At 34.7% G+C, this 25,337-nt stretch overlaps 2 protein-coding genes across 19 annotated transcripts in view; both read left to right on the forward strand.

The window, feature by feature from the left end:
- Positions 1 to 1,392: 1,392 nt before the first annotated feature.
- LOC126723645 (uncharacterized) overlaps positions 1,393 to 25,337 on the forward strand; it is a 58,658-nt gene continuing 34,713 nt past the window's right edge. For 6 of the 18 annotated variants that reach the window (XR_007654405.1, XR_007654402.1, XR_007654403.1 and 3 more), the window contains exons 1-4: positions 22,130 to 24,002; positions 24,477 to 24,745; positions 24,838 to 24,949; positions 25,160 to 25,323. Coding sequence is in view for 3 of the 18 variants with exons in the window: in XM_050427245.1 (XP_050283202.1) it covers positions 3,428 to 3,480; positions 3,588 to 3,742; positions 5,779 to 6,066; positions 6,701 to 6,830; positions 9,080 to 9,187; positions 9,265 to 9,367; positions 9,475 to 9,600; positions 10,347 to 10,540; positions 10,824 to 10,920 (1,254 nt within the window). In the remaining 15 variants the exon portion in view is untranslated. Of the gene's footprint in view, positions 1,548 to 3,408; positions 3,481 to 3,587; positions 3,743 to 5,778; positions 6,067 to 6,700; positions 6,831 to 9,079; positions 9,188 to 9,264; positions 9,368 to 9,474; positions 9,601 to 10,346; positions 10,541 to 10,823; positions 10,946 to 13,415; positions 13,957 to 22,129; positions 24,003 to 24,476; positions 24,746 to 24,837; positions 24,950 to 25,159; positions 25,324 to 25,337 lie in introns of those variants that run through there. The other 12 variants (XR_007654404.1, XR_007654407.1, XR_007654394.1 and 9 more) reach the window with 7 other exon arrangements.
- Positions 18,353 to 20,627, forward strand: LOC126724439 (putative disease resistance RPP13-like protein 1). Its single transcript, XM_050428975.1, has 2 exons — positions 18,353 to 19,970; positions 20,315 to 20,627. Exons 1-2 carry the CDS (start codon positions 18,571 to 18,573, stop codon positions 20,625 to 20,627), a joined length of 1,713 nt encoding a protein of 570 aa, XP_050284932.1. The 5' UTR covers positions 18,353 to 18,570.

Consider the following 25,337-nt stretch of genomic DNA (forward strand, 5'->3'; position numbering starts at 1 on the left):
TTACTTCGAATATCTAATTATTTCTTTGAATGTATGCAACCTTCTTATTCCACACGTACTAGGTTATTTTAAAGATGAATCTCATTAGAGTGGTCTTAAGATGTTGGGGGAAATGTTTTGAATTATGATCTCATTGATATCATGAGCCCTTAAAAATTCACTAAGTCAATATCTTGGAATTAAATTATTTAGAACTAGTATTCCATGAAATGGTTAAACATGAAGTACACTCAAGAGTTAGGTTACTAGCGAAAACAAATGGTTGATTCAATTTAATATTTAAAAAATAGGTACCTCAATATTGTGTTTTTTAAGTAAAAAAAAAAGATGGACTAGATGGTCAATGTTGGTTGATAAATACAAAATTATGTTTGCATTCAACTTGTTTAATAGTTGAACTCAATTTGGACTTAAACTTAGTTTTTTGCTAAAGAGACGAGCATATATATATAAGTTCGTAAATTTATTTTAAATTGTTCAAAAACAACTTAATTTTTTTACAACTCTATTAACCTTTCACAAGAATAGGTGATTGCATGTAACTTATCAATTATAATGAAACAATTGTTAGCACACATTGAAGATTAGCAAACAATTATAATAAGGTTTTTTATTTTCAAATAAATACACCAACTTTTGGGTTGTTGCATTTATTAAGTACTTAAATTAGGATACCTTATTTAGATAATAATTTAAATAATAAAACTTAGATTTGGGCCAAATCCAATAAAATGTGTTGGGCCCCTTATTTGGATAGTTTAATAGGATAAAGATTTGGATTTGGACCAAGCCCATTATCTGGATGACCTAAAGAATAAAGATTTGGATTTGGCCCAAATCCAATAAAATGTATTTGCCCAGCCAGATAAATATGTGGATTTGGCCTAGTATTCATAATGTAGTGGTGGTGGACATGATCCTGATATGTGATAACTTCAAATTTTAGTAAAATTTTGAAATGGTGCTCCTGCTTTTTACATTCGGGTGAGGGTTAGGTCCAGTCTATGTAGTGTATTGGATCCGTTAAGATGGTGATATATGTTTAAAAGTGGACACATATTATAATTTCAATGGATCCAGTGTAACTGGACATTGTACCTAAACCTCACTCTTTACATTCATAGTAGATCCTACTATAAATTTAATGAACAAACCTTACTATGAATGTGAGAGGAGAGAATACTATCCTTTGTACTCCGTGAGTAGCTAAGAATTACGTCAAATTTTATTATATTTATTTATTTAAAATAAAAAACAGAGCCAAGTTCGGATCCGGGTCAAGAACCCAACCCAAAAACCCAAAACCCAAATTTTATTATATTTATTTATTTAAAATAAAAAACAGAGCCAAGTTCGGATCCGGGTCAAGAACCCAACCCAAAAACCCAAAACCCAAACTCAAAAGAGGTTGCGTATTCTAACACACAGGTGAGCTGTGAGAATCGAAGCTCTGAAAGTGAAAACCCAAACTCTCTCTCTCTCTCTCATCACCTAAACGCAAAAACCCCTCTCGCACTTTGCACTCATATGCGTCTTCGATCTCAACTGTAAGCAAATATTCATAAACCTTTTTTTTTAAAAAATCTTTCTCAGTAAAATTCCAATCTAATCTTCCTTTTTACTGTTTCACGATTCCCTTCTCAGATTGATAGCATCATTTTATATATATTTCCATTTCCTTATATTCTTTGTTCTGTGTTTGGTTACTCAGAAAAAAAAAATGATTGAAACAATAAAGAAAACTCAACGAATTTTGCTTTTATTGTTAATAGCTTCATATTCCTTATTATTATTCTTTTTTGTTTCATGGAAATTCAATGAGCTTAAATAAACTTAATAATTAGAATTTATTTAGTTATTTATTTTTGTATTAGAATCCAATTTTTGTCTACGTGTTTCACGTATTTAGGAGTGAATTTTTATTTTTTGGGCATTTTTCTGAGTAGCCAAACAGTGGAGTGCTGGAGAAATGGTATTACTACTAGTGGAAATTTTTTAGTCTCTGTTTGGTTGCTTAGAAAGCTGAGGAAATTCGAAAGGAAATGAAAGTTTGATCTTATTTTTATTTTATTTTTTATGTTATATGTTTTGTTCTGCTATGTATTAGTTAAAAAGATGAGGAATCTTTAAAATTTTAGTTTCTTGAAATTAATTTTGACCGTGATTATATGTGTGCAACGTTTTTTGGGTGAAATTTGGTGAGAATCATGGCGGACATGCATGATTTTTATGTTGTTGGATAATTTGGTAGTGGCATATTTTTAGTCTCTGTTTGGTTGCTTAGAAAACTGAGGAAATTCGAAAGGAAATAAAGTTTTGATATTTTTATGCTATGTGCTCTGTTCTGCTATGTATTAGTTTAAAAAGCTGAGGAATCTGTGAAATTTTAGTTTCTTCAAAATTAAAATATCAGGAGTGGAATTTTTTTTTTTTCCTTGCATTTTCCGAGTAGCCAAACAGTGGAGTGCTGGAGAAATGGTATTAGTGGCAAATTTTTTGTCTCTGTTTGGTTGCTTAGAAAGCTGAGGAAATTTGAGAGGAATTTTGATATTTTTATGTTATGTGCTTTGTTCTGCTATTTATTAGTTTAAAAAGCTGAGGAGTCTGTGAAATTTTTGTTTCTTTAAATTGAATTTTGACTCTGATTATATTTGCAATGTTTTTTAGGTGAAATTTGGTGAGCATAATGCCGGGCGTGCATGATTTTTATGTTTTTGGATAATTTGGTAGTGGCAAATTTTCAGTCTCTATTTGGTTGCTTAGAAAGCTGAGGGAATTCGAAAGGAAACGAAAATTTTGATCTTTTTATGTTATATATGCTTTATTCTGCTATGTATTAGTTTAAAAAGCTGCGGAATTTGTGAAATTTGAGTTTCTTTAAAGTTAAAATTTCGACTGTGATTGTTATATGTGCGCAACGGTTTTTGGGTGAAATTTGGTGACAATCATGCCGGACATGCATGATTTTTATGTTGTTGGATAATTTGGTAGTGGCAAATTTGTAGTCCTTGTTTGGTTGCTTAGAAAACTGAGGAAACTCAAAAGGAAATGAAAGTTTTGATATTTTTATGTTATATGCTTTGTTCTGCTATGTATTAAATTTAAGATGCTGAGGAATCTGTGAAATTTTAGTTTCTTAAAATTAAAATTTTGACTGTGATTATATGTGTGCAATGTTTTTTTAGGTGAAATTTCATGACGATCATGCCGGATGTGCATAATTTTATGTTGTTGGATAATTTGTAGTGGCAAATTTGTAGTCTCTGTTTTTGTTCCTTAGAAAACTGAGGAAATTTGAAAGGAAATGAAAGTTTTGATATTTTTATGTTGTGTGCTTTGTTCTGCTATGTATTAGTTTAAAAAGCTGAAGAATTTTGACTGTGATTATGTGTGTCCAATGTTTTTTAGGTGAAATTTGGTGACAATCATGCCGGACGTGCAGGTCCTTGTGAATGATTTCATTAACAAGCTTAGAAAGCGGTAACATTTTTCAGCACTGTTTTGTATGGCTGCACATATGGTATATGAAGGCTGTGATTAAGAGTATATGTTTGTGTGTTTATGTTTTGATATATTTTGGGTGGCAGTAAAATTGAGGGCTCGCAGGCCACATCAAGGCAGACGGCTGAACTGCTTCGGTCGGTAATTTCACAGACACGAGTGCCCTACACAAACCAGGCTGGAGCTTTGATTGATGCTGTTAGGGCAGTTGGGGAGCAGCTGATTGCTGCAAATCCTGTTGGTATGTGTATGAATTAAATTGCTAATCATGAGTCATGACTAGAAAATTTTCAGTAGTATGTGTTCTTGAGGGGATTGTTTCAGCTTGGTTTGGTATTAGGGTAGTTTCTATTGGTTATTTTGCTTTTAAAAAATAAAAAAAGGCTTGGCAAAAGTATAGTTGTAGCTAGAAAAAATTGAGGCTTTAGAAAACTGTAAATAAGCCAAAAGAGAAGCCAAAGCATCATGTTGGGTGAATATCTATATATAACTAAAGTTATATTAGAATTTTATTTTCTTATTCTTATCATAGGCCCTGTAGTTCTTAAGTTTCATGACTGAAGCAACTTTAAAAGGAATTGGTAATTTGAACTCCCAGTGGTCTACTAGACGATTTTATAGCAGTGTATGGGCTTAGTATTTGTACAAAATTTTTTATCACAAGCATTACAAGTGAGGTTCCTTTTATTTATTTATTTGGGGGTGGCCCGGGTGGGGGGGGTAGTTGCATGGATGTGAGGACTTGTAGTGGATGCTTCAGAAAGGCAAATTATTATTATTATTATTTTTTTGTGGAAGTAATATATTGATTTTCTTCTTAGCCAAGAACCTTGTATAGCTCAACTAGCTTCTCCTAGTGTTCCCAAAGGAGATGTCCAAGATTCCAATCCCATCCCCCAACTATTGAATTATCATAGATTATTTTATTTTATTTTTTGTGTGTGTTTGTTTTGTAGTTGTAAACATGTATGTGATAGCTAAATTTTAGTTAATTGTAGTTGTAATCATGGATGCCTTCTGAAATCAGTCAAAGCTTAATTTTTCTTAGTTTACCCTCAATCAAGCATGTTTGCAAAAATTTAATGAATCATGTATCACAATGTTTTCCATTAAGAGAAATGTGCAAAATAAACACTGCTTTTTACATTGCTCACCCAAGAGGATGAGTATTTCGTTTGTGAAGCTCTGTTAGTAATTTGCATGCTAGCTGCCTATTGATTTGTAGATGCATGAGTTGTGAAAAGGTACAAGTCCTTCAGTTTTTGTTGTGATGGGAGGAACATATGATTCTGTAATTACTGCTGCCACTATATTCTTTATTATTATTTATTTTGTAGTTGTAATTTTATTATTTAGTTTAGGCCAACAGTCTAGAATATGCTAGGAGCCTTATTTTTATTTTTATTTCCTTATTGGTTTAGGGTTTTTATGTGAATTAGGTTTTGAGCCCTATATGAAGATAGATCATATGGCTTTTCACCACTGAGTGATATTCTAGAGTTCTTATTTGGAGGCTAATTGCCCTTGAAGTAATTATTTGGAGTCCTGAGCCCTTGAAGCTGTAATTCTTGTATCAATCCCTTCCTTCTTTATTTTTGTTTATTTGATATGAAGGGTTCATATAGTGTTGCTCTGAGAAACTTGTTGTCTGATATCTCAAGTTGAATCTTCTTGGATATGACCCAGAGGATTGTTCCCTGTATAAAAATAAATAGACACTGTTGTTCACTTGGAAAATATCAATGATCTCCACATTGATTCTTATGCATGTGCACGTAAGCTATTTTCTCTGTTCTTTTCATTTTTTGGCATCTGTTAGGCTATTATGTTGTCATGTACAACATCAAATTTACAGAATGTATAGATTGCGCTCTGATGCTAGGCATTTTCTCTAATGCTGAATCACAAAAAAGTATTTTATTGATCGCTGTTGTATGTGCAAGAATGTTACACAACCTTTTGCTGTGCCTGTTACAAGAGAACTATGGCCTCTATCTGTCTATCTACTCTCTCTCTCCAGAAAAAGTTATATATTTCTCTGAATTTATATGTAGTTTTGTGTTTTTTTCCCTTTTTCTCAGATTATGAACTCCAGCATGTTATATAAAAGGGCATGTTTATACTTTATATGGGCCGAATATCTTTGCTTGATTCTTCAATATTGATGATGGATATTTTCTAATCACATTACTATGATGGTTATCATGAAGGATGACTTGTAATTTTTAGGTTACTTATATGGAAAAGTAAGACTTATAGTTGTTTTCTTAATTGAAGAGCTTGCCGTCGGTAATATTGTGAGGCGCGTTTTGCACATTATTAGGGAGGAGGATCTGTCTCTTGCAACGGCTGCTGTTGCTGGTTTGGGTTTATCAAGTGTTAGTGATGATGAAGATGATGCTGAGCGGGATAATCATCCAGTTCTATCAGCTGCTGTTGTCGCTGCGGCTGCAAGAAGCACTTTGCGTCCACCTTCCTTGCAAACTCTTCTTGAGGATGTGCCTGACTCGGGTGCTGTTCCTCACACTTCTTCATCTGGGGGTGATTCTGAAGGAAAAAGCAAGTGTGAGCTCCATAATTTTATTTGTATTCATCGTTGTTGTTGTAGTAGTGTTGTTATTATTGTTATTTTTCTTTAGTTATGCTTGTCTTTAAATGCTTCTATCCTCACATATTATATTTCTGTTTAGTCAATCTAGAATATGGTTGAAAATGAACTAAGCTATTTATGAACAATTCAGGATTGGCTTTAGAACAAGCTTGTTCATGTTAGTTTTTTTAGCAAATGGGCCAAGCTTAAGCACAAGTTTAGGCTCGACAATTAAATGAGCCAAGCTTAAACTTAAAATTGTGTTTGTGAAAAAACTTGTGAGTATAAGGCTCGATTTGAGCATATATAACTTATATGTTTATATGCTTATTTAATATTATATAGACTTGGGATTGAGTTGTGTAAGTCAGTAAATAAGTTCATTAGATATCAAATTATTATTTGTAATTTAGTGATAATATAAATAGTCCATTTTGTATATAATTTTTAACATTACACTGTTTGTAAATCTAAGTTTGGTAAGTTCATAAACAAACATCATTCTATCTAATTAACTCAAATAATATAATTGTTATTGAATGTGATTGTTTGCATAATAAATTGCAAACGGATGAGTTTTTGAGGTTGATAAATTATTTTCCTTGGCAGCTGCTGATAAAAGTTCCAGAAGTCGGAAGCTGAAACATGATGTCATTGAAGCGTTAAATGAACTCATTCAAGATATTACCACTTGCCATGAATTGATTGCCGAGCAAGCAGTAGAGCACATTCATCAAAAGTAATATTTTTAACTAGTAATATTAACTTTAATTTGCCTCTAGAAAAGACCTTTTATTTTTGGGCCACACCTCTCCCCTTAAGAAAATGGTGGAAGGTAAGGTGTAAACTAATTAAAAAAACATACTTTTTTTTGCTTTGGCATCATGTAATCATACATAAGCAAATAATTATGTGGGTGGTCTGAAAATTGTTTGAATTGATCTATATAATTTTGAGCTGACAATGTGTTATCTATAAAAAAAAAAAGAAAAAAAAAAAGAGCTGACAGTACCTGCAATTTTACTTTTTTGTGCTTATAAAGTTTGTATGCATCCTCAAATTTCTTTGACGGTTGATTTTATTGTAATTTTCAACAGTCTGTGGTGGCTTATATGTTTTGTTTGTGGTCCTAGGATATGGCTTGTAAAGTTTCTATGATTTATATTGAGGTGAAAGAGCTGAAGATTTAGAGGTGGCGTTATAAGAAAACTTGGTGTTAGGGATGGAATGTTAACAAAGACGAGTATTCAAAATCAAATTTCTTTGAGAATAACCGTTTATGTGTTTTTATTTATTTATTATTTTATATATATATATATTATTTATTTGTTTATTTTTGAAGAGTTATGGTTGAGGTTGTTATGCATGAAATGATTCATTTGTTTGCCAAAAATCTTCCTTTATTGCTATGATTTATATTGTGAAAAGAATTGTTTTTATTTTATTTTATCTTATTTTTTTGTTGAAATGGAGTATGGAATGCTGTAGACTAGAAGCTGAATTCCACATAATATGCAGTCTGACATGGCTGAAACTGTGGATTTGATAGGGAATCCATATTTTCCTTTAAATTTGAACTTGCAGTAAAAGCACTAATGTTGAAAATTAATTGACTTCATTTTAGTGTTCAGCGGTGCTTCAATTTAGACTTTTTCTGAGATATTTATTAGGATGGCTAAGGGATATTCAAATCATGTTTGTTGTTCTTTTACTAATTTTTTAGATCTCTGTAATTTGAGATGTTATTTTTTTGGTGGGGCTCTTTTATACTCCCCATGTACTAGGGTTTGTCCAGTATTTCTTTTTAATACATAATTTTCTTACTTAAAAAAAAAAAAGAAAACCCTTGATCTTGGTGTTAACTTAAGTCACAGGCATTATGTCCACCTTTTGAGAACCGACATAGGTTTTTGTTTAATTGGATGGCACGTGGCATGCCAAGCTGATCCACTTAATAAAAATTTAAACAGTCTGATATTTGGCCATATTACACATTTCTCAGGATGAACAAAGCTCTTCTGGATATGATCATCCCTTTGCATTGAGTTGTCTCCTCTCTATAGTGCTGCATGTGACTTTTATAAGATGATTCAGAACAGCTTACCATTTCTTATATGAAAAAGTTGTAATCCCTTAAACATCGTAATGGTTTTTCTGATGAGAATGGTGAATCACTGTCATTCCCTGGACCACATAGTTGCTTGCGTGATGCATAATTTGTATCTAAGTGACTGATTCATACAGGGAGTGCAGAAGCTGTTTGTGGATTAATATTCAATATGTCTTGAGATTTACCCCCCCACCACACACACTCACACGCAAATGTTGCATCTTGGGATATGTTTCTGTCTATTAGGCTAAGAAATGTAATGTAAAATGTTAAAAAAAGAAATTCATGTGGTTTGCAGCTCAGCATTAGTAGCATTATTAATGTACTTTACCTAGGTTCAACAACTCCTTTATGCCATATTTTGTAATTTTTGAAAATGGTTGCTGCTTACATGATCTAGGGCAGGCATTAATATGATAAAGGTGAGAGGTATTAAGGTGTTGTCCAATTAGGGAAAATGGGAGAGTGCCTGCAATCTGTGGATTACATAATGTCAATCCACTGATTCAAGGTTAATCTTTTTCCAGATAACCTTTGCATAGAAGAAGAGTGGGTTTGTCTCCCTATGTAGGTCAATTAGTGCACCTAGGTTGGGAATTATTTGTCTTATGTGGGCTAACTTGCCATTTGATAATTTCTTATCATTATTTATATTCGCCTTTTACTTGTTATTCCAGAAATACTTGTAAAGTACTTATACAGCTCCATGTAGTTATGTCTTTTTATTGTTGTTAATCAATCTGAAAATACAGTCTTATTCACATCAGCTTGTGTGATGTATAATTTTCTGTGGTTTTTATTTCTAGAACCTTTTTTTCTTATCTCTGAAACACTTCTAATTGCATATATATATATATATGTTTTTTTTTTTTTTTCAGTGAGGTAATATTAACTTTAGGAAGTTCAAGAACAGTATTGGAATTTCTTTGTGCCGCAAAGGAGAAAAAGAGATCATTTCGGGTGTTTGTAGCAGAGGGTGCTCCAAGGTTTGTGCAACTGCATACTATTTTTAGGTGGTGTAATTATGATTTCCTCTCTCTAATGCCATTTATCATAAAATTAGGTATCAGGGACATCTTCTTGCAAAAGATTTGGTCACAAGAGGTTTACAAACTACACTAATTACTGATTCTGCAGTTTTTGCCATGATTTCCCGTGTGAACATGGTAAATTGATGGCCTTAAGCTTTTTTTTTCCTTCTATTTGTTTTTTTCCTCAATTGGAACAGCATTTCGTGGATTGATTTTTGGCTTCAATGTTGTAACTCCTAAAGGTTATAGTTGGAGCACATGCTGTCATGGCCAATGGTGGGGTTATAGCACCTGTTGGGTTGAATATGGTTGCACTTGCAGCTCAAAGGCATGCTGTCCCTTTTGTTGTACTTGCTGGCAGTCACAAGGTAATTTGGTACAATAATAGAGGTTTTGATGATTGATAAGTAAACCAAGTCTCTTCTGGTACATTCCTAAATTTCTTGCTCGCTTCTTAGTTCTTATGCTTTGAAGTGACTAAAATTCTTTGCTTTACTGCAGCCTTAATCTATGAAATGACTAAAATTCTTTGCTGCATAGAGTCTTAATGATTCCAAAACAATGACTATTTGAAATTAACCCAAATTTCCACTTTCGGGTTAATATGCACTTCGCTGATCAACCTGAAAGCGTGAAGTTATCAGTGATTCATTCTTCCGAAATCAACACCTTTTTTTTTTGGTAAATCAAATCAACTCATTTTTAGTTGCCTATTAATTTAAGTAACCAATTTTATTTGGGATTTCTGATGTCTGTAGAGAGTATTCTAAGCTGTTCAACTTTGTCTTGCATTTCTGGATCAAAGCAGGGAACAGATTTTGCGGGTTGTGAATAAACAAAATTAGAAATCTAAGTAGCCTAAGAATTTATTATGTAATGCGATAGAAATAGCCACAATTTGTAAATACTTTAGCTAAAATTTATTTTGATGGAGTTAATGAATAGTGAATACTGAAACGCATGTTTTGCTCTGGTTCCTGGCATGTTGATTACTAGCAAGTGGAAATGTTTAAGTTTTGTATCTCATTTCATAAAATTTTGAAATTATTGTTTTTTTTTTGTTCCAATTATTGCTGTTGTACCTTCATGAAGTGCTGTTTCATCTACATTACAGTTGTGCCCTCTGTATCCACACAATCCTGAGGTCTTACTGAATGAGCTGAGATCCCCATCTGAGCTGCTGGATTTTGGAGAATTCTCAGATTGCATGGATTTTGGAACTGGCACTGCTTCCCCTCTTCTTCATGTGGTCAATCCAACATTTGATTATGTGCCACCAAAGCTCGTTAGTCTTTTTATTACTGACACGTAAGTTCAAGAAAATCTTTTGTAAATTTCAAGAAAGAAAAGATTTACCTGGGTTCCAAAATTATATATATTCTGGAGCTCATTTAGAAAACCTTTTCTGTGCCCCATTATGGAATGTTGGCTATCCTGTCCTTGTTCTTGTCTGGATGCAATCTTTTAGCTCACTTTTGTATGCTTATAGTCTGGTTTTGAGAATTTTGAATACTTTCGTACCGATCTCGATATTTCAAATTCTTTTATCCTGTAACTGTTACAAGTAAATTACTCTTTACTTCCTTCACAGAGGGGGGCACAATCCATCATATGTGTATCGGCTGATTGCTGATTATTACTCTGCTGATGATTTGGTGGTGCAACAAAGACCTCCTACAGCAAGTTGAGTTTAGCTTTTTGGACATTTGTTGGGTAAGTTTTAAATTTTATATTCTACACTTGTTAATGGTTGTGCCTATATTCTAGTGTGTAATTGTATGTTTAACACGTATTTCATTGATGAAGCTAGAGCTTAACTTTTGAAATTGAAATGTCAGTGCAAGAAAAAGATGTATGTAAATATGTTCCATTTAGCACTTACACATATAGCAATTGTATCAAGTGGCTGGTATAACTTAAAAGAGCATGTGTGTAGTTTACCCATCATGGAATGGTACCTTATTGTATTCTATACTGAGTTTACTGGAGGCAGTAAAATAGATGCTTATACATATATAAAATCATCTTCCAATCTCTGTTGCATTATTGAGCTTATAAAGCTGCTGCTTACAAGTAAGAGATGTGCCCTGAGGACCTATTTTGAAGGAGGCTATGCTGAGTGCTGACTTTACATCAAATTGACAAAAAAACTGTAGGTTGCTGAACATCAGAAGATGATATTGAATAAATTGGACAGTTCCATCTGTTCTGGTTTGAGATGGATGTTGTTTCTAGCGATTTCCTTGTCTTCATGGTAAATCAGAGATCCTCTGTTTTTATGGAATAAGCCTGCAACTGAGCTACTTGCTCAATGCTTGGGTTCAAATCCCACTACATTCCTATTGCATTGAGGTTGTTCCTACCTTTGTAAGGTACACCCTTTTCATGGATGGCTTCTGGGGGTTGTAGGTAGAGTCCTCCTCCCCTCCCAAACAAACCTTTGGGAAGTTTACATTTTAAACCCTATAATTAGGGTGTGTAACAAATAAAAGCCCATTTCAAAAAGTAACAAATTATATTCTATAGTTTTAGAAGTAAAATTAGACAATGAGATTTCAAAAAGTAACAATTTAAACTGTTAGACTTATGGTTAAGTGATTAAATTCACAATTTCCTAATAGCTTAAGCTTTTGGGACAATCGGTAGTTTAACATGGTATCAAAACAGGAGATCCTGAGTTCGATCTCTGGCTTTACTCTACCTCCCATTTAAAATGTTAAATTCCCCCTTGTTGGACCCTCACTTATTGAGGGAAAGTTTCGGCCCACAAGTGAGGGGGAGTGTTATACTTATGGTTAAGTGATTAAATTCACTATTTCCTAATAGCTTAAGCTTTTGGGACAATCAGTAATTTAACATGTGTTAGACTTATGGTTAAGTGATTAAATTCACAATTTCCTAACAGTTTAAAATTTTGGGACAATCGGTAGTTTAACATAAACTCTCAGTCGATATTAAATCCCAAGCACAATGTCATGAGACTTAAATGGGGATAAAGTTTAATTTATTACTTTTTATTTTTTTGTAAGTTATAAAATTGTTATTTACGAAACTACATGGTTTAATTTATTACTTTTTAAAGCTATAGGATTTAATTTATGACACCCTTCAATTATAGAGATTAAAATGTAATTTTCCCAGAACCTTTTTACCCAGCCCATAAGATAAGGAATCTAGAACTGCAGATTTCTTGTTGGCATTGATCACTAACAAATTGCCCCTTGGCACTAGGCGTGTTCTTTGTGGTTTTGGGTGTGTGTGTACATATTGGATAGTGACCAACTGGACTTGTTAGACATTGAAAAAGCTACTATTGTTATCAAATCACTAACATGGTTGTAATGTATGCACAGCACAAGGTAACAAATATATTACTGAGTGCATGGACAGCATACATTGTGCTTGCAAGGTAGTTATTTCATTATAGGTATTAGATATGGATCTTGATAAGATCATATAGAATAGTAATATGAGGAAAAAACTAGACAAATAATGATTATTAGCTTCCTTGAAAGAAGCTTCCATTCCCGTTATTACAAAACCATTCCTTCAGAAATAGGTTGCCTATTGCCCATTTTCATTTAATCCTGGCCTCTGTATGGGAAGACAATACTTAATGAATATTAGCTTCCTCAAAAGAAGCTTCTACCCCCATGATTACAAAACCATTCCTTCAGAAACGCCCATAAAATGGGTTGCTTATCGCCTCTTTAAATACAATTCATTGCTGGCCTTGATATGGTCAACAGTATCTAAATCTGATGCTGCGTTATCATCAGGTATGAAGTTAGGAGGTTTTTATTCTTTGGTTCTTCAGCCTTGTTGGCTCAGTTTGGTTTTTTATGGCATTTGGGTTAGCTCATTAACTGAAGTATGCAGTTGGGAGAGAATACATTTCGGTTTGCAATATTTTAGTACATTACAGTCTGTGCACTTGGCTATCCCAATCATCTGAATATGTAATGTTGTGTTGGATATTGCCATTACTAACGAACTCAATTATCGTTTGTTTTGTTTTGATTTCATTTTTCTCCCCATCCTTACTGGAATTCTGTACAAGAATCACTTGTTCAATTTTCAAGCGGCTCCATTTTTGTAATGACATTGCTTCTCAGATTCACATATTCATGCCTGGTGTTTAAATCATTATTATAGTCATGATTGGTGATTATTTTATTGACAGATCCCATGTTCATCTTTCAGATAATTCAGAAATATAGTTTGATAAGCAGTGGACATTGAGAAATGAAATTTAAATTGTACCGTACGGAATGTAGATCACATTTTAGTGCTGGAAGAGACTCGGAAAAAGTTGCAGTTTGGATGGATAAGAGCAGAATGAGAAATGTGACAAAATCAAGGGGGAAAAAAGGAATAGTGGTTTTCCTGGTTGTCAAGAGCTGTATTGGGTGAAACAGCTCCGCCAAAGGAAGATGATTTTTGTCATTGTGAGAGGGCAAGGGGCTGAGAATCTTGTAGCAAACTGTGGCATATAAATAGACAGTCAGCATTGTTGTATTGCATGTGTAGCTGAAAATCTTGTAGCAGTTTTGATCCTGGAACCAATCTCCTTACTTAAGGCTGTGTTATACTTCACATGAAAGCTTTAGATATTTCTTAAGATCAGTTTTGGTTGTTTCCAACCTAATTTTAGGAAGGAAAGAGTTTTTGGGAGATATAGATCTTAGGGAAATATTCATAACTAATATTTTTCATTTGTTAAAGCGAGGCCTCTTCTTTTGTTCCCTTTTGTCAACATGGTTGTTAAAATCAAGATCCTAGTTGATGAAAGGGCTTTCTGGATCCTATCATATATTAAGATTAAGAATCATGAGATTTTACTTTTTATATAAAATCATTGATAATAATGGTATGTGATCAAGAATTAATCAACTAAAAAAGTGATAAAATCTTCTTTAACCAAAAAAAAAAAAACATTCTTTTCCAATAGAAAATGAGAATGATAATGTACAATAACTCAACTTAAGCATCTTAACAATAGCATCAACAATACACTAGTTTTAATTTGGAAAGCTTGCATACAATTACCAAAAAGAGTGAATTGACCTTTTAATTTTTTTAGTATATTTTGATATTGATTTTTTACTAAATAAATCTACTACACTTCATACAGGTTTTGCCATTAACTGCTTAATATCTTCTTTCTATTATAGCTTGCACATGTAACTGTTAATGCATCTTACATTGTTCAACCACCAGTTGATGAAATATTCATTTCCAAGACAATTTGTATTGCTCGTCTCAATGCAAGAGCTTCTACAAAAATTGGAGAGCTGGTCTTTGTCCCCTTGCCCATGCTGTTATGCAATCTCCTCCATGAATTCGAGCTTTTAGTGTTAGGGTCGTCTATCATCAATCGCTATTTAGCCTATTTGAATGAATGGAAAGGAATAAAATAATAGAATAAAAATGATTTATAATAGACATTCATCAATTATGTTGTTTAGACGTTTAGTAGGAAGGAATAAAATGGATAAAATGAATGTTCGTTCCATTCCATTCCCTCTTAAGCATTCTTCCTAAAAGTGAGAGGAACAAAGGAACACTCAATCCTTATATTTAGTAGGAATGAATGAAATGGTTAGAAAAGAAATATCAATTTATATGGATTTAAGAAAAGCAATACTAATAAATATACATATTTATTTTGCTTTAATTCATTCTCTTATAAGCCCCCAATTCCCAAACAAATTAGAAAAATTAAATCATATTTGGGGATGTGTATCCAACTCACTAATCCAAAAAACCGACTTAAACCAACACGACCTGATGCTTTAGGTTGGTTTTTTGGGTGTTGGGTTGGGTTGAAACTTTTTATTAGCTTTGGGTTGGGTCAAGTTCGGGTAAATATATTTTTTAACCAATCTGACCCAACCCAACTTGATATATAAGTTTATTTTATAACATTTATTTTTATTTTTAGTTTGATTTAATTGGTATTTTGAGAAAAAGCGTTTTTGGTAAGTTTGAAAATTTAGAATATGATTTAGGCATATTATGTGAATTCTAATAATTTATCAAAAAATGTGTTTTAAATAGTTGATAAAAACTTATGGTTTTTTTTTTTTTTTTTAATTTTCTATTTTATTTTACAAGTTATGAAATATTTAAGTTCAAGCAACCCAACCTCCTACACACATGATGGGTTGGGTGGGGTTGGATTGGGTTGAAAATTTCTCAACCTGACGTATCGAATTAGATTAAAAAAAATCCTCTAATCCGATCTATACATACTTCTATCCATATTTCATTTTCTTTCCTATGTATATGTTAAAAAGAGAATAGATAGAATATTTATTGTGGGGGCTAGTTAGTTAGAAGGTACTATTAAAACTATACGAATTGGGTCTATGGTTCAATCCGAGGATATTAACTAATAAAAGGATGGTCAAATAAGATTATAATGGAAATGGTATAAGAAAAAGGAACAAGGATTGTATATAATAGTCCAAAATACGTCCGAGGAGAAAAGTCATCTCGGAAACAAAGATCTGGGGTCAATAAGAATGTTTTATCATTCTGGACATCCTTCAATGTTGCATCACGATTGGAAGTCAGACATTGGATAAGGGATGAGTAAAGGGAGGCAACAAATATCTTCAAAAGCTGCTACCTTCACATTAAATGCATCCTAACTAACTCTTTGGCCGCATTAATATGAAGGTGATACCTGAACAGTGGTTAAGCAACCTTACAGCTGCTAGTTGAAGGTTCTGAGAGGTGTTGCATGGGACAAGAAGGAGTTCCTAGAAACTAACCTACACGTGTATGGTAGGGATGATACCAAAATTATAGTATATAGCATGAAGAAGTGGCCCAAAGGAGGGGAGGAAAAAAATTAAGAAATCTTTGTAATAATCCTTTGAACTCTTGTAACATTGATCATCAACTGGATATTATAATATAGCTCCTCGGACTGTGCTGAGGACAAATTTTCTCATTTCACTTGTGTTTGATTCTCTTAAATAAACAACTGTTATTGTCTTTCTTACCAAATAGAACTAGTTCTTATACCCACACTCTACAAATTCATTGTTTCGGCTTATTGAGCTAAAACCCAATCCTATATTGGGTCCAATCCAAATTCTGTCCTTACATTCATTATATTTTTATTTCTTTTTCTTTCCTTCATTCCAAACATTCCAAGTTGAAAACTTGACAATGAATTGAAGTTTAAATTTCATAACCTTCAAATGAGCATTGAGTTGGTTGGAATTTGTCATAATTAAAAAAAAAAAAAAACATTTTGATTAAATTTAAAAAGAAAAAGAAAAAAGAAAAAGAAAAAAGAGAGTGAGAGAAGAAAAGGAGCACCTAGTTCTCTCATGTATTTCCTCTATCATACATACACTTGTGCCTGAATTTTCTTAAGCACACTCAACAAAGATGTCAAAGACATCATGTTAATCAAGGGGTAATTTGCAGGCTAGCATAATATTGGGAGACAATATCGTTAGTTAGCATGTGTTAAAAAAGATTTAGTAAAGTAGACAATAATGTCATTTATTGTGATTTTTCATCAATAATCTCATATTCAATTTTGTTCACGCTCCCCAAACAATTTTGATGATATATATATATATATATATCTCTAAAGTGAATAGTTATTTCCAAAAAAAGAAGAAAGAAGACTATAGGTATACGCGTGGTTTCTCTCGTTATTGAAATAGTTATGCTTGTCATCTTGTGTGAAAGCGGAGCCTTGGGTGAAGGGTACTGTTTTAGCAATACACTTAAACCTTTGCCCCTTAAGGCTAAGGTTTTCAGACCCGGACCGTTCATTGAATCGTTAAAGGGAGAGGTTCAAGGTTTTTAAGGTCGAACCGAGGTCGAACCGGGGTCGAACCGTGATGACGTCATAATTAATTAAATAATTAATTAAAGCCTAAATATAGATATTAAATTTATAAAATTAGCAAAATTGACAATATATCTATATATGTGAGGGAAATTTAATGATTTTCAAACATATATTTAATAATTAAATAAGAAAGTTAATAAAATAAAATAATAACCATGAAAACATTAAAATTTATGATTAATTTTTGAAGTAAAGTTGAATATCTTTGAAGGATTTTAATTATAATTTTTTTTTTTTATTTCTTGTAAGAGATGGATAATTTAATTAAGTAAAATAAAATTATAAAAAAAAAAATTGCTAAGGGGTTGGACCGCACGGTTCTCACCGGTTTGTACGGTCCAACCCCGGTTTTAGCGGTTCACGGAATTAACAAAAAATCGGGTTCTTTATGCTTAAAAAACCGGTTTTCATCCCGGTTTCCAGTTTTCACAGTTCGACCTCCCGGTCCGGTCCGGTTCTAAGAACTATGCTTAAGGCTTGGGTTCTAGTGGCAGACTCTTCTTAGGCCTAGATACAACGTAAGTGGAATCCATAATGGGTGATATATACACACACACAAGGAAAAAAAAAAAAAAAAAATCTGTATATGGAAATAAAGAAATAATGTAACAAGTAATATATGTTTGATTAATGGTGCATTTTTATAAGCTATTAGAAAACTGTGTTTTGAATTTAAAATTAGTATTTATAAAAAAAAATTATGAGGAGTTGTGGTTGTAAAATAAAGTTTGAGTTTTAAAAATGCTCTTTTAATCTCCCAAAACATCTAACTAAACAGGCCCTAAATAGAACATTCACAATAGAACTTAACAACTTCTCTAGTGAAAAAAAATATTGTTACCTTAGATATGATTATGGATTTAAAAAAGACAAATTTTAATTATGCTTAAATACACTTAGTTTGTTTTGTAAATTTCAGCTAAAATGAAAAATTCTTTTAGCATAAATAATTTGTTAAAGATGGTTAATTATAATATATTAACTTGCATAAGTTGCAAAGAACAAAATCTAATTAGTAATCCGTTACAAATTAATTACATATTCTGCACAACACCATACCTCTAATATATTGGCTAATAACGTTTTTAAAATTTTCGTATTTTCAACTGAGATATTTGGGGTTATGGAACTCTGGAATTATTATTTAAAAACAAGTAGAAGTTCTTGGAGTTAGAACATAGGATTTTACTTCAGTATAGATTATATTATTCAATCTGTGCACCAATCATGCACATTGGTCATGTCACCATCTGTCAACTTTGTTGATCATTCACGCCAATTCAACCAGGGTGGCTAGAGATTGTCCCCATGTGCGACCATACCAAAACTTAGAGAAAGGACCTGCACCTTATCTTCTACTTTATTTCTTGCAAGAAGTGCACACCCTTTTTACAAATCGACTCTCACTGAATCTTATCATCTTATCACTTCTCTTTACTTCTTCCTTTTCATCACTATGGCTGAAGCTTTGGTGGGTGGAGCGGTTCTCTCTGCATTCCTTCAGGTGGCGTTTGACAGAGTGGCTTCTCTTGAGGTCCTAGACTTTCTCAAGGGAAGGAAACACATTGATGGAATGGTGCAAAAGCTGAAGATAGAGCTGATGTCTGCTGATGCAGTGCTCATTGATGCAGAGGAGAAGCAAATTACAAACCCTGCTGTGAAAGAGTGGCTTGACGAGCTTAAAGATGCTGTTTATGTTGCGGATGACCTCCTGGATGAGATTGCCTATGAAGCTTTGAGATGCAAGTTAGAAGCTGAATCCACTAGTAAGGCAAGGGGCTTGATCTCTACTTTTGTTAGTTCATTTGACAAAAGCATACAATCAGAGCTGAAAAATATTCTAGACAGATTAGAATCTATTTCAAAACAAAAGGATGTTCTTCGTTTAGAAAAAGTTGCTGCGGTTGGAATACCTTCACGACCATTGACAACTTCTTGTCCGGAAGAATATGGTGTCTTTGGCAGAGACAAAGATAAGGAGGCTATATTTATGAAGTTTCAATCAAGTGATGCAAGTGATAATGGTATATGTGTTGTTCCCATAGTAGGTCTGGGTGGGGTTGGTAAAACAACTCTTGCTCGACTTATATACAATGACAAAAGAGTAACGGATAGTTTTGATCACAAAGCTTGGGTTTGCGTTTCAGAAAACTTTGATTGGTTTAGGATATTAAAAACTATTTTGGAGGATGCCACTTTGTCTATGTGTGATATTCAAAACATGAATTTGCTTCAAAACATGAATTTGCTCCAAAACATGAATTTGCTGCAAATTAAAATTAGAGAGACATTCAAAGACAAGAAAATTTTCCTGGTTTTAGATGATGTTTGGAATGAAAATTATGATGATTGGGTGGAGTTACTTAGAGTTTTTAAATGTGGGGCACAGGAAATTAAGATCATTGTTACGACACGAAGTAAAAAAGTTGAATCAATTGTATGCACAGTTCCAGCTTATCTTCTAAATCAATTGTCAAATGAAGAATGCTGGTTGTTATTTGAAAAGCATGCATTTAGAAACGGAAGCTCTAGTGAATTTCCATTACTAAGGGAAATCGGTAAGCAAATTGTCCAAAAATGTAGAGGCCTGCCTTTAGCTGCAAAAACTCTTGGGGGATTGCTGCGTTTTGAAGAAGATCTAGGAGAGTGGACAAAGATTTTGAAGAGTGATATATGGGATTTACCAAAAGGAAATAATAGTATACTTCCAGCTCTAAGATTGAGCTACCACTATCTCCCACCACATTTGAAGCGTTGCTTTTCTTATTGCTCGATCCTTCCAAAGGATTATGAATTTAAAAAGGAGGAATTGGTCAAATTGTGGATGGCAGAAGATTTATTGCAGCAATCAAAAGTGTTAGAGATATATATTAGACATATTAGCCCAATATAATAGGCCCAAGCCCATTCCTGCTTGTACTATTCAGTCTTTCTCACACGTTGCTATATTTAACATGGTATCAGAGCCAAGTTTCGTTCTTGGCATCAAACAAAACATCTCTAGCAAGCAAAGAAGATTCTCACGTGCATACCACCATCTGAAGTCACACATGTTTCTCTGCTGGATCTAGAATCCACGGCATCTCGCAGCCACCGTAGCGCAGTACTGTGTCCAAGATCCACAAACTCAAGCAAAGCCGTGACTTAACTTTTCAGATCTGTGCACATCAAGCCTTCGCCTGTCAAAACCGACACCACAGACGTGCTCCTCAGCCTCCTGTGAGGAAAACCCAGAAATCCGGTCACCCAAAGCCCTGCCACGCGCCTCCACGCGCCTCAGTTGTCTCTGGAAAATCTCCCACGCGCCGCCTTAGATTCCTGACTTCCAGATCGTGTTCTTGGTACATGCGTCGCCATGGCGGCCTCCTCGTTCACCGATCTACAAAACCCAGGCACCCGACCTCCATTGGCAGCCGCACGCGCCACCACGCGCGAACAATGGTTCTTGGAACTCTCACACGCGCCGCCTGCGTTTCAGGATCCTTCCCACGCACCGCCACGATTTCCTCATGAGTAGCTCATCCTTTGGCCACACGCGTCGTCCAATCGGCCATGTCGACCACCGATCTGCCTACGGAAGAAATATGGTCTTCAACCGCCTTTGCACGCGCCTCCACGCGCCACCTGGGTTTCTGGCTTCTCCTCCACGCGCCGGTGAACATCGCACGCTCCTGCCAGCGCCGGAAAACTACTGCTGATGTCATCTGACGTCACCGGATGACGTCATCACTCCACGTCAGCAGCCATGCAATCATCAGACACGTCAGCCCTAGTCCACGTCAGCGACACGTCATCAACCACGTCAGCAGTGTCGTCCCGTCAGCACCACGTCACCTAGCTGACTGTTGACCCGGACCGACCCGACCCGGACCACCCGGATCTGACCCATGAGCACTTTGACTGTTGACTTTGACCTGGACCTGTTGACTTTGACTTTTTGCGTTGACTTTTGACCAAAAGTCAAAATTTCCAAAAGGGCCTATCTTGCTCAGTTTTTCGCGTAGATTCCGATTTTGGCCTCCGTTTCTTCATTTGAAGCTTCGAAATTGGACAATTGGCACATTCTTCATTGTGGTTTCTTCAAAGGCATTCTACAAGGCATCTTCAAGTGATCTTCTCATGCTTATCCAACCTCAAGTCTTCATCAAGCTTCCGCCTTGAGTTTGAGGGAGGGTGTTAGAGATATATATTAGACATATTAGCCCAATATAATAGGCCCAAGCCCATTCCTGCTTGTACTAGTAGTCTAGGGTTTAGTCGCCTATATATACTCATGTTAGGGTTCATTGTAACACAGGGAGATTATTGTACTACACTCTTATACAATAAAGATGTAGCCCTTAAGGGATTCCTCCGTGGATGTAGGCCGTAAGGCTGAACCATGTAACCCTCGTGTTCTCAGTGTTCCTCCTCTATGCTTCCTCTTCCGCATCTACTCTAGCATACACAACATGATATAACACATCGCGTTGCTAATATTCAACAAAAAGGAAATAGAAGGATGGAAGAAATAGGTGAAGAATGCTTTGATGATTTGGTATCTAGATTACTTTTTCAACGATCAAGTAACAATGAATCATGTTTCATAATGCATGACTTGGTCAATGACTTGGCAAAATTTATATCTGGAGAATTTTGTTTCAAGCTGGAGATTGATAAGTCTTGTGTAATCACAAGAAAGACTCATCATTTTTCATATGTTAGAACTAAATTTGATGCCTTTAAGAAATTTAACATGTCCTACGAAGCCAAGGGTTTGCGAACCTTCCTTGGATTTGATTTTTCACTGCCTGAGCAGACGTGGAATAACATATCAACAATGATGATAGATGATTTGTTGTTGACATTTAAGTGCTTAAGAGTGCTATCATTTTCTACCTATAGAAACATGAAGGAATTACCTAAATCAGTTGGTAATTTGAAACATCTACGTTATTTAAATCTTAGTTACACTTTAATTGAACGGTTACCAAATTCTATATGTACTTTGTATAATTTACAAACCTTGTTATTGTCGGAATGTGAGTACCTTACCAAGCTGCCTACCAAGATGTGGAGATTAGTCAACTTGCGGCACCTAGATATAGTTAAAACAAAATTGGAAGAGATGCCACTGCATATGGGTAAATTAAGAAATCTCCGGAGTTTAACTACTTTTGTTGTGAGCAAACATAATAGGTCTAATATTAAAGAGTTGGGGGAACTTCTACATCTTTCTGGAGCATTGTCTATATTAAATTTGCAAAATGTTCAACATGCTAGAGATGCAATGGAGGTTAATTTGAAGGATAAGCAACACCTATATAAATTGGTGCTTGAATGGGGTCATGACAAGGGCAGTTCAGAAAATGAAATAAATGTGCTTGAACATTTGTGTCCTCATTCAAAACTCGAATCTCTCACCATTGAAAATTATGGGGGTACAAGATTTCCAAAATGGTTACAAGATTGTTCATTCTCTAATATGGTGTACATACGGCTTGCCAATTGTAAGTATTGCTACTCCTGGCCTCCACTTGGGGATCTGCCTAACCTCAAGAAACTCTTTGTTGAAGGTTTTCATGTGGTATCACATGTGGATCGTGAGTTCTACGGGGGTGGTTCTTCTGCAGTTAAGCCATTTAGATCGCTTGAAATATTAAGCTTTAAAGACATGCCAGAGTGGCAGGAATGGTTTTTATTTGAAGGCAAAGATGAAGATGAAGGTGGTGTTTTCTATAATCTCCAAGAGCTTTGCATAATTAAATGTCCTAAACTAAGCAGAGGTCTGCCCAACCACCTTCCTGCTTTAATGGCACTTCAAATTGAAGATTGTCCGCAGCTTGTTGCTTCGGTTCCTAGATCTCCGAATCTCAGTAAATTGCAGTTAAGTAATTGTGATGAGTTACTATTGAAGGAATTACCACCTAGGCTATTAAAGCTAGAAGTTGGAGAAGGTCGTATCCTACAATCCTTTGTAGAGCTTATGATGTCTATCCCAGGAGGTGGTCTACCCACTACATTAAAAACACTTTCAATTCAAGGAACATTTCTGTTGCCAAGGAGGCATTACTATCCATCACTTGAAGGATTGGCAATTAAAGGTGGTTCTGATTCACTCTGGTGTTTTCCATTGGAGTTCTACCCAAAGCTCAAACGTCTTTTTGTGTCTGGAAGTGAAAGTCTTGAATCTCTTTCGGTATCAGAGGGATCTCACCGGGATCTTATTTCTCTCACTTTTTTGTATATCTTTGATTGCCCAAATTTTGTGTCCTTTCCTAATGGAGGATTGTGTGCCCCAAATTTGACAGAGATTCGTATCGTCGAATGTGAAAAGTTGAAGTCACTACCTGAAGGGATGTGCACCCTTCTCCCATCTCTTGAGTCTTTGACATTGTTTGTATGTCCAGAACTAGAGTCATTTCCTGTGGGCGGTTTGCCCTCCAATTTAGTTACCCTTGACATTAATGAATGTGACAAACTCTTTTCCCGTCGCATGGAGTGGGGTTTGCAAGGTCTTCACTCCCTCAAACAATTCGAAATTTGGATTGGAATCGAAAAAGTGGAGTCCTTTCCGGACGAGGCATTGCTGCCTTCCACCCTTACCGAATTTACCATTGGAGGGTTTTCAAATCTGAAATCACTCAACTCTAAGGGATTTCAACACCTCACCTCTCTTCAACGCTTGGAGATTTGGAATTGCTCTGGCCTCCGGTACTTAACAGAAGAGCGCTTGCCTGCTTCTCTTTCTTCTCTAATTCTCAGAGAATGCCCTCTTCTAAAACAACGGTGTCAAAGAGATAAAGGGAAAGATTGGCCTAAAATTTCACACATCCCTTTCATACAGATTGAAGATGAAGTTATAACATGAGCTACGAGCTATGAGTTGACAAGCACTTCCGTGCAAAGGTGAGTACTTGTTTTGCACTAATACCATCTGCTTATTGCTCAATTTTGAGTTAAAATCATTGCCTGAAATCATCAAAAACTCATTTTCAAAGAAATTGGTTTTCATGGCACGTTTGATTTGGATAGCGTGAATATGAATGAATGTGGCAAATTTCTTAAATTAACTTGTATTGTTTGCAAGAAGTTTGAAAATTTGATCATAAAACCAATAAAAATATAAATAAAAAAATGTGTTTGGACTGCATCTGGGCAAAATTCACTTTCTCAAAAAATATCTCCTGAACATCCACAATAAAATTTACTCTTAGTAAAGAAATTCACTTTCTAGTACTAGCTATACTTTTTCTTTTTGCAAAAAAGAAAAAAAAGAGAAGCTTCAAATAATGGTGTGGTAACATAAACTTTTATAAACTAGTTTATTTTCTATGTGGGATTTCAATGCATATAATCATTTCCTTTCCTATTCTTTTACAGTGTCACTTTCAGACAAGTGCCTCACACATGCACCCAGCATTGATTTTGTGCTACCAAGTGCTGCTGATCCTCTTGCATTGTATAGACTATGAAATTTCTATTTATGTTTCAAGCAGCTGTAAAACATCTTCTTTCTTTATCAAAGAGTCCCTTGCTCTCACTTTTTCTGGAGTGCTCTTTCTTCATTATCCAAGATCCATACACCAATTTCAAGTTTGGACTTTTGAAGTCATGGACAAAGACTTTTGAGTATATTACTAATCTCGGTGGTAAGTTTTTCCAGCATTCTTCTTTTGGTGACTAACAAAGTCTAGAGTAGCTTTATGTGATATTGGCAATTGACTTGAGCATAATATGACAGGCTATTTAATCTACGGTATACATTGGGGCAATTTGAAGCTATTTCTGCTTCAATATCTTCAAATAGCAGCTAATTCTTTTATGCAAGGGAATCTTTGGGATGAATGATGCTGGTCAGTATTCCATAGTGCCCCATGTTATTTATTTAAATTTTTTGAGAGGAAAGTAAAATGATTTACAAGGGAGGAACCTGAATACAGATTAGGATTCACTTTAATTTGTCAGCAGTTTAAAACATAAGCCTGACATTTATTTGGTGCAATATCAGTGCCTATTGTTCCTCTTGCATCAGTCACGCTCCTAAATTTCTTATACATTTCCAGGTCACTTAAAAAAACTTTTTATCTTGAGGATTTTTGGTTATTTGAATCCTCTGCTCACATTCCAACTGGAGGGAACTGCAGCATTATTCAGCACCTTCATTTCGTGTCCAAACTCCCGGCGGTACAACAAGACAAAGGAAGATCGAGGGAATGGCAAGTCTCTGGTAGTTTCATCTTT

The sequence above is a fragment of the Quercus robur genome, chromosome 4, assembly GCF_932294415.1.
Source record: "Quercus robur chromosome 4, dhQueRobu3.1, whole genome shotgun sequence".
Taxonomy (NCBI): domain Eukaryota; kingdom Viridiplantae; phylum Streptophyta; class Magnoliopsida; order Fagales; family Fagaceae; genus Quercus; species Quercus robur.

What these genes read in the sequence shown, in the direction of transcription:
- LOC126724439 (XM_050428975.1), top strand. Translation starts at nt 18,571, where the DNA reads ATGGCTGAAGCTTTGGTGGGTGGAGCGGTTCTCTCTGCATTCCTTCAG. An exon ending in TTATTGCAGCAATCAAAAGT is followed by an intron (nt 19,971 to 20,314) that starts GTTAGAGATATA and finishes CCGACACCACAG; the next exon opens with ACGTGCTCCTCAGCCTCCTG.